The sequence below is a fragment of the Chelmon rostratus genome, chromosome 13 (genome assembly GCF_017976325.1).
Source record: "Chelmon rostratus isolate fCheRos1 chromosome 13, fCheRos1.pri, whole genome shotgun sequence".
NCBI lineage: Eukaryota > Metazoa > Chordata > Actinopteri > Chaetodontiformes > Chaetodontidae > Chelmon > Chelmon rostratus.
In genome coordinates, this window is record NC_055670.1 from 12,201,251 (window position 1) to 12,211,426 (window position 10,176).

The 10,176-nt window shown below is 38.5% G+C and overlaps 1 protein-coding gene across 1 annotated transcript; it reads left to right on the plus strand.

The window, feature by feature from the left end:
* Positions 1 to 1,909: 1,909 nt before the first annotated feature.
* Positions 1,910 to 9,456, plus strand: slc15a1a (solute carrier family 15 member 1a). Its single transcript, XM_041950151.1, is given in 22 exon segments — positions 1,910 to 1,931; positions 2,099 to 2,240; positions 2,655 to 2,774; positions 2,900 to 2,999; positions 4,314 to 4,404; positions 4,493 to 4,576; positions 4,688 to 4,770; positions 4,866 to 4,952; positions 5,047 to 5,136; positions 5,221 to 5,265; positions 5,357 to 5,389; positions 5,527 to 5,615; positions 6,520 to 6,601; positions 6,764 to 6,883; positions 7,026 to 7,169; positions 7,255 to 7,301; positions 7,566 to 7,673; positions 7,789 to 7,898; positions 8,630 to 8,769; positions 8,916 to 9,023; positions 9,192 to 9,329; positions 9,331 to 9,456. Coding segments are annotated over 22 exon segments (2,094 nt in total). The 5' UTR covers positions 1,910 to 1,924.
* Positions 9,457 to 10,176: the final 720 nt, after the last annotated feature.

Sequence of the window (10,176 nt, forward strand, 5' to 3'; positions counted from 1 at the left end):
CATTTATTGAAGTTTATTTTTGTGCTTATTCCTGGATTTGGTTGAGTTGTGGAGTTCTTGGAGACTTGGACACTTTTTATGAGGTGTCAGACACTGAACATAGCTGACTCCATATCTCCTGTATCTCATGTTTCCACCCATCATAAAAGCAACACAGTCAGCAGAGGAGAAGACAGATCAAGGGCTAATAAGAGGCAATATTACGGAAACACTCCCACTCCCACAAGTGAACAGTGAAGGATCAATTATAATCTGCTCCCTGCAGGAATCTCAAAGGAATACCAAACAGCAGCAGAAAGCAAACAGCCGCTTCACTAAAACAACATGACAGGTGAGTTTGCAAGAATGTCCTTTTGTGTGTTTCATTCAAATCTAAAAAAGTAAATATTGCATAGGTGCAGATACCCAAAGGACAAGTCGGAGCAACCAAAGAAAATGAACTGCTGCCAAATTGTTTCTTAACTCCATACAGAAAAATCAAGAGAAAGAGATAAAAAAAAAAATACAGTAATAAGAAGCAGTTTGCAGACTACTCTGTTTCTTTCAGTTTACGAAATGCTGCAGGTGTGTTAAACCGTTTTCGTCTTGTGAACAGATAAGGATGATCCCAAGAGAGAGAAGAGGAGCAAAGGGACGGTAAAGTGTTTAATTCATTTTATTTATTGGAAGATCTTTTTTTTATTACTGTTCAGTGAGACCAAATGATAATCCATACAAACAAAGCAACCATCTCAATATACCATTCACTGTACTACTGCTATATGTTTCTGAATACCAAGCACTACTTAAGTCCAGTTTTGGGGAAGCCACTTTAAAAGGATGGCTTCATGAGATACCAATTACTTCACACTGGAAGATGCTGAAGTACAGCAAAGCTACCTGAGGAAGACATCTAGCTGGGTTAACTAAAGCCACGTAGAAACACTGGATAAAACACTGTTGAAATAATGATCAGATTGACAATGTACATATGATGCGAATTCTAGCTAGATATAATGCAAAAAAGTGACATGGCAGCAAAAAATGCCATTCAGTTGAGTTGATTGTGAAAAAGGTCCACTTGTTAACAGGTCATACGTAACAAAAAACGGATATATAAAATACCGTCCTATTCATGGGAAAGTGTAAGGAATGTCAGCTTTGGTTTTCTATACAATATCCACCTGTCAGACACCTACCTTCCAGAGTCCAGGTGGGGTTGTCTTGTACCAAGCAGGCTCACTCAATGGGCCAGGTAACTAACATTAATAAACAAAAACTTGATAAATGAGCAAAAAGTTAATTCAACTTCTTTATTCATAATGCTAATATGAATGTAGTTGGACTGCTGGTTTAATTACATGCACTGTAGATTAATCCTCCCCAACACTGCCGAAGTCAAATGTTTAGGTATTTTTATTCTACTTGAGTATATTCATTTCAAGCTATTCTGTCACATTTCAGAGGGAAATGCACTTTTCACTCCATTACATTAATTTCACAGCTACAATTCCCTTTCCACATTAAGGCATTACATCCAAAGCTTATGTGTGTTTTTACACATGCAATGTTACACATGAAACTACTTCCCAAAAGCATATTAAAAAGCAGCTAAAATGAGCTCCACCTCAACCAACTGCTGCTTTAATGCACCAATAATGGTGCAGCAATAATACAATATGAAACAGACTATTCTGCATAATGATCAGTTTTACTTTTGACGCATAAAGTACATTTCATCGGCAAAACATCTGTGTTTTTACTTTGAATTTCGAATGCAGGATTTTTACTTGTAATTGAGTATTTTTTCATCACCATCGTACTAATTGCTGAACTCTGAGCTGCTGTTTCTTTTGTCGATTAGGATAAGCTGGTGTTTGGCTACCCCATCAGCATCTTCTTCATCGTTGTGAATGAGTTCTGCGAGAGGTTCTCCTACTATGGCATGCGAGGTGAGAATAACAAAATAAAGTAAACAAACAGTAAACAAAACATTTTGATGTTGAACTTTCACACGCAGCGCAGCCAAACCTTTCAGAGCTGACCCTATGCAGTCTTGCACTGATGATTATACACTGTAAAATAAGCGGAAGCCGTTGCCTCCACTGCGTGTCCACAGCTGTCCTGGTGCTGTACTTCACAAACTTCTTGCGTTGGGGCGATGACTTGGCCACCTCCATCTATCACGTCTTTGTGGCTCTCTGCTACCTGACCCCCATCCTGGGGGCCATTGTGGCTGACTCCTGGCTGGGAAAGTTTAAGTGAGTGACTGCCTCAAGTTCCACTGATCTGATACGTGACATAATTTAACATACACAAGTTGCTTGAGAGGATGCTTATCTTACAGTGGTGGAAAGTTAGTAACTAGTAGTGGTAGTATATGCATTATACTTTTTACCCTAACACATTTATTAGACAGATAAAGTCACTCGTTGATTTTCACTACATTTTAGGCAGATTTTACACTAAAAACATACTTCTTAAATGTCATTTCGTTTAATCAAGGCATTGCAAGAGATCAAACCATCTCAATCTTTTAAGGTCTAGTTGATACATTTGTTAGCAGTTCCATGTTTTTACTTGTTTTCACATTGCTGTATTGGTACTTTTATTTAAAGTAAAGGATCTGAGTTTGTCTTTCACCACTGCTATCTCTTTCCCTTTTCCTCTTACAGGACTATCATCTACTTGTCCATTGTCTATGCAATTGGGCAGGTTGCGATGGCTGTCAGTGCAGTCCATGACATCACTGACACGAACAAAGACGGGACACCAGAGAACATGACCTTTCATGTGTGGGTTTCTATTCTGCAACAGAAATAACTGAGTCAGACTCCACGACGTGGGTTTTGGCAGGCAGTTCTTATCCCATATTTCTTCAGTACTCTCTGCTCATGTACATGTTCCTCTTCACATTCAGTGCGATGTCCATGGTGGGTCTCTTCCTCATCGCTCTGGGTACCGGCGGCATCAAACCTTGTGTTGCTGCCTTTGGTGGAGACCAGTTTAATGAGAATCAGGTTAGTACATTACCTCAGCCTGCCTCAGTCTTGTCCTCTAATGGTTACCCTTTGGCAGTGACAGTGGCCATCGCCATCTTGGCAGTGCCTGACTCTGCCTAACTCCTGGCTAGTCCAAAAATGGGCAGAGAGGTGGAGCGTGAATGGGTACTGACTAATATTTGGAGCCAGTTTTCTTCTGTGCTTCATTTTCTTCAGCTCCAGAGATTGCCGCTTGGGAGTACTACTGCACATAAAAAAAAAAAAAACATAATTTTTTTTATTTTTATAGCCTTTCGTCACTAAAGATTCAAGATTCTTTATTGTCATTGAGCATGACATGTCAATGAAATTTGTATTGCAACCCTCATGTTAGAAACAAGATAATAAGAAAGATAAGAAAGATTAGAAAGAATAAAATTACGATAACTACAATAAAATAAACCAACATGCAATAAAAATATTCGTAAATGCAATTAAAAATATACCAGAATGAAAATATACTAAGGCAATAAAATATACTAAACAATAAACAATAAAATATGCCAGTGAAATGTACCAACAGAATAAGATATACAAACAGAATAAAATATACCAATGAAATGAAATACCAATGAAAATGAAATGTGCCAATATACTAAAATGTATATAATTTAGTTAAGTATGTGTATGTACTTAAATGTTAAATGTCACTCCAGAGGGAGCTGCGTAAAATCTGATAAACTGACTCAAATGATGTCACATGAGTCAGCATCTGTTGTGGTTGAAGTTTGAAGTTTTAAAAAATCTGGGGGTGTTGAGTTAGAATGGAAAGAGCTTGCCAGACCTCTGTGGCCTGCTTCTCTGCTTGAAGCATGCAGTACAAGGGTACATTAGCCTCTACTAGCATAACAAACCCGAATGTCTGCCCAACCCGCATGGCAGTCGAGTCATGCATTACGGGTAATGTGGGGGCCAGGTTTCATCAAGAACATTATAATACTTTTTTCGTTTCAAAATTGGCTACTAATTGGTGAATTGTTTTTTTATTCTTTTTTTAAACTGTCCATCCGAGTCCAACAATATAAAGGGAGTGCGATGCTAAATTAGTGAGGTCTGCTCAGAGTTACTACAATCCAGTGTGCAAATGTCATGACAATCCATAACAGACTGACATTGCCATCCCTGGCGCTATGTCACTAGCATGGCTAAAAGAAATCTCTTCCCTCTGCATCAATTAACATCACAGATATTAACCACTTTGGAATGGGTTACATGTCCACATTGCACAACACGCAAGACGATCATGATTATGCAACGTGCGATAAAAGTTCAGTGATTCATCTCTCTGTGCAGGACAAGCAAAGGAGAACTTTCTTTTCCGTGTTCTACCTGTGCATCAATGGTGGAAGTCTCCTGTCAACCATTATCACACCAATCATCAGAGGTAGATATGAGTAGAATATAAAGTTTATGATGAACGGTGCCATAAACTGTGACAGTCCTTGAATGTCAGTGTTTGTCTCCATCTGCAGCTCAGGAGTGTGGCATCCACAGCCAGCAGGAATGTTATTCCCTGGCCTTCGGCGTCCCTGCAGCACTAATGGTGGTTGCACTTGGTACGTCGAAACAATTTGTTTGATTGTGACCCTACAAATAAAGCAGAAATTGAAAGATTTGGTACATACCGTGCTCTGATAATGATGTTGTTCCTGTGATGTCCCTAACAGCGGTGTTTATCGCTGGAAGTGGTATGTACTACAAAGCTGAGCCAGAGGGAAACATCATGCTGGATGTGTGTAAATGCATAGCGGTGAGTCTGGTTTACGGTGTTTGCATCAACACATTCTGCATTCATGTGTAACAACAGTCGCTCAAGACGTAATTCACCTCCACTTTGCTCTTCAGTTTGCCCTTTCAAACCGCTTCAGTCACAGAAGCAAACAATACCCAAAGAGGCAGCACTGGATGGACTGGGCAGAGGAAAGATATGATGTAAGTTGCACTCCATTTCATCCTCTAAAGTTTCTAACAAGCTGCTTTATCAGGGGAGTCACAGTCGTTCATATTGTGTCTGTCTGTGCTGTAGAAACTCCTCATTGCTCAAATCAAAATGGTGCTGAAGGTCCTCTTCTTATACACCCCACTTCCAATGTTCTGGACCCTTTTTGACCAAAAGGTATCTTACAGTCACTCTTCCGTTTAAACAGTAGCATCACTTGTTGGTAGTGGAAACTGTGGTAACTCTGCATCTCTATTCAAGGGTTCTCGATGGACTCTGCAAGCCACCACCATGGATGGAAACTTGGTGAGCGTGGTGATATAAGCCGCTATAAATCTATTGTGATGAAGTTAAGTGTACAAGTGTTCACATTCTAATCATTTATTTGTGTGTGCAGGGTCTACTTGTCGTACAGCCCGATCAGATGCAGGTAAGATGAAGTAATTTTATCATGTTAGCTCGGAACGATGTGCTGCACTTTATGTTGCCCCCCTCCCCGCATGTTTATATTGCATAGATACTGTTCAAGTCGATTTTATTTCACTGTGCAATTTATGCTTTCGAAAGACTGTCAACCCCATCCTGATCCTGACTCTGGTGCCTGTCATGGACAACGTGATCTACCCTCTGATCAAAAAATGTGGCCTGAACTTTACGTAAGTAGTACTGGAACAAAATCAATAAGCTTTGGGGCTTATAGTATCTGTCAGTCCTTCATCGGCTTATTTAATAACTCCAGAGGAATAACATTTACTTTTGACAGATGCTGAGATTTCTTGCTTTTAAAATTTCATTTTGTAGATTTGGTTTGCCCTGTTTTTGCTTTTTACTATCAATTTCTGAACTCCCTCAATGTCTTCTTCCCCCGTTTTGAAAGTTTGAGGAAATAGTTCAAAAATTTGGAAAAAGACAAACAAAAGAAACAAAAGTTTCTTGACATATGTCAGATGAGAGGAGTGACATAAATCTTAGTGTCTGTGTGGTAAATATAAAGCAACAGCCAGCAACTGGTTAGCCTAGTTTAGCTTATAGAGCTTAATTTAGCTTAGCTTAGCGTAAGGACTGGAAATGGGGGAAACAGTTAGCCTGGCTCTCTCTGAAGGTAACAAAATCTAAAGCTCACTGATTAACATGTTTGTTTAATCGATACAAAAAAGTATAAAAACATTATGTGCCAGACTATTTCTTGCCTGTGAGCAGCAACTTTCTTAAGCCTAAGAAATAAGCAAAACCACAGCATGTCGTATTCACCCTTTAGTTTTTTAATAGATAAGATCACAAACAATATGTACTTAGTGAGCATTGGAGAGGCTAGCATGCAGATTTTACTTACTTGAAACAGACCCAGGCTAGTTTGTGTCCAATCTTTATGCTAAGCTAGGCTAACCAGCTGCTGGCAATGGCTTTTTGTGGTATCAAGCTTCTCAGTGAGACAGTGAGTAAGAGTATTTCCCAAAATGTCACCCTATTCCTATATCTGCTCAACAATGGAGGATCGGTGCTGTGATTCCGCCACATTTTGTACACATCAGTAACAGGACTTCATGTTTCATTCAACAGACCTCTGAAAAGAATGACAGTGGGGATGGTTATGGCAGCTATAGCTTTTGTCTGTGCTGGTTTGGTACAGAAGGAAATTGATGTAAGTAGGAAACAGCTGGGATCATTCGTTATATACTGTAACATGCACATAGATTAAGAGATTCATTCGAAACTCATAATTCAGGTTAACACTAACTTTGCTAATACAAGTGGAGTTCAGAACAAGGACAAGTTCTCATGTGTACTTTGTTCAACTTTTCAGAAAACATTGCCCACCTTCCCATCAGCCTCCCAGGCTCAATTGAAACTTCTTAACATGGGCAATAGTCCAGTGGCATTTAGTCTGACTGGCACTGAACCCGGGCTGCTTTCCGCTGGTCAGGTACGTCCTCACACATAACACAAAACTTTTACAAAATCTGAAATTTAAAATTCTGACGCATGCAATCCAAAACATCACTGTTTATATACATATATTCTTACTCCAGTGTTTGGACAGTTTTAACAGTTCCTTTGTTTTGCAGACCAGTGAAGGGTTCATGACGTTTGAAGCAGAAGATGTAAGCATTTCAATAGGCAGCCCTCCAGTGACGAGGACAATTTCCTTGGCCAAGGGACATCGACAGACGCTTCTCATTCCTGCAACCATCACTGACGAATGGCTGTTGGTGAGTTACAAGCACAGAATGATGAAAATAAAGACACACAAGAGGCCTTTTAATGCTTAAATTAATCAACATCTTATTTCCTCAGGTTGATGATTTGACTTCCAAACCAGCAAAAGGCAGAAACGCAGTCCGGTGAGTTGAATTAAAAACTGAAACAAATACACACTTCCCTGATCAGCTAATCAGAACAAATTAATCACTGAATTTTTTTTTACAAGAAATTGATAGTTTTCGCTCTTATCAGGTAAGAATACCGAAAATCATATAGTTGTAGCCCTAAACTTTATCTGCAGAATTAATTGTTGAAAATGAAGAAATTAGTGTACATTTGCTGGTGTTACTGACTGTTTTTACATTTTCCGACTAAGATTTTTGCTCATTATGTCCCCATTTCAGATTTATAAACGGAATGAAAATAAGTGTGAACGTATCAACTTCTGCAGTTGACCTGGGACTAATTGACAAATTGTATTATTCCAACTACTCCTTGATAAAAAATGGAAAGTAAGGACTTTCTTTTTCATCTTGACTAATTGACTATTTTTATAGTAGAATCATGATTTTATGCAAAAAATAAATTCTACAGTTTATTAAACTGATTTTCTTTTCTAATACTCAGGGCCACCTTCACTATACAGAGTGATTCACAGTCGTATGAATACAGCAGGGACTTTGGATTTGGAAGTTCATATACCCTCTTTATCCCTAGCACTTTTAACTTTGGACCAAATGTAAGTTTCACACATGAGTTTCAATATTAATTAACATGAATATGAAGGGGAAATCATACCAGCTCATTCTGCCCTTGCCAACAGATCATATATCAGGTTAATCTATTTGTGTAATTATTTATTTAGGATTATAACGAGAACAATTAAACCAGGTCTAAAAACATTTTATAAGTCTTTTGGGATATATCATCAATGAATCCCCCAAAAAGACCATCAGTGAACTGCTTCTACTAAAACATGTTGTCTGTGTCACCAAATCCTGATATATCATATTCCTCTGTGCCATAGAGCTGCACTGTTGTCTAAAATCTATTAAAAATGCATCAGTGAGCTACATCGTTGCACATATTCCACATGTTCTTTCACTACATTGCACATAGATATTTTGAGTCAAACCAATAAATGTGTATTAATCCACAGCTGAAAATAGTCTGGCTTTTAAAGATTTACATCTTAAGAAGGTATGAATGGGCTTGGGGCTGAGTGCCACACACAAATGGCTGGGAAGTTCGGATTAATGCATTGTTGGTTTTTCATAAGACTTTCTGACAATAAGAAAAATGGTGAATGAACGAACCAGGCTCACACTTTAATGTAAAAATATACACTTTGTTAACATATTTCCATCTGTATGCTCTGGCAAACTCTGTCAAAATCTGTCCAGTTTCGTTCTTTTGACTCACACTGCCCTAAACTGAACTGTTGTAATTATTTCTGTTCATTCCTTTTATTGTCAGGACTTGATTACTGTAGCAGAATACATCAAGCCCAACTCAGTTCAGATTGCTCTCCAGATCCCACAGTACTTCTTCATCACTGTTGGTGAAGTGATGTTTTCTGTTACTGGTCTGGAGTTCTCCTACTCACAGGTAAAAATGATTCAACACACATCTCCATCAAAGAAGAAATTGACACCGCACAATGCGAATATTTGATTTTATCTTTTATATATAAATGTATAATGTTCTTTGCTTTTGGCTTTATTCCATTTGTGTCCTTCTTTTGTGTCCTCCAGGCACCTAAGAACATGAAAGCAGTGCTGCAAGCAGGCTGGCTGCTTACTGTTGCTATTGGCAACTTAATTGTACTGGTTGTGGCTGAAATTGCAAAGCTTCCCCAACAGGTAATCCCCCCCACACACAACTAATCCTCTGAGACTATAAAAGACAAAATGTCTCTAGTGGACACGTCAGACATGTCTTTGTTTTTGTGCCATGTTTTAGTGACAGTGACCCATGACGACGCAATAACACCATGTTTGTCCCTCTGTCTCTCTCCTCCTCTTCCACAGTGGGCAGAGTACATCCTATTTGCCTCACTCTTGATCGCAGTGTGCGTCATCTTCTCTATTATGGCGCACTTCTACACCTACATTGACCCTGCAGAAATTGAGGCCCAGTTCATGAACAATGACGATGACGAGGATGATAAAATCCAGCTACAGACAACAGAGGTCGAGATGGTTAAGACAGGGCCACATAAAGGTCACAATGAATATAACACAGGCAAACAGACCAGAATGTGAACAATTTGAAAAGCAGATTTGATATCCATAATGCATTTATTTCTGATGTTTAACATCGACATGAGGTAGAAATGTAGTGTGTGTACTTGTGTTTATATTTTAATGCTCAGATGACTGTTGTGGGCCCTAGGTTGTCTAACATTATATTTAGTATGACAAATTCAAATACTGTTCGCTATAGTATCATGACAACAGCAACAACAACAAGAGATGAATGCTATTATTTCTTAACATTAGTCACTTACATATTATTGGATGTAATGGCTCTTTTGTGTTTGTGTAAGTTATGTTAATATAAGAAATAAAAATAAATCCCACTTCTGTGTTTTTTCCTTCACAACTGCTGTTAATAGCACACTCCCAACTTGATATCAAATCTTCAGCTTTAAAACATACAGCAATAAAAGACTGAATAGTGTTGTTTTTTGTTTTTCAGTAAATATGTTTAGCTTGTCCCGAGTCTCCTATTTATGACAAAAAGGAATGCTAATATCAACTCAAGGTACACTTAACAAAACTTTTAGAATATCAACAGACCCAAAGGTGTGTGGTAGTTTGATTAAAAACAGTGCTGAAGGATAGGTTCAAGTTTAAGTTTTAACTAAGTTTGTATTGCTCACATATACATTGAAACTGGTTGCTGTTTGGTCACTGTAAACTTCACTCCAGTCCATATTTGCAGTGAAGACATCCCCTTCTAATGTTGCTCCAATGTAAGAAATGGGGGACAAAAGTCATTTTCTCAACAACA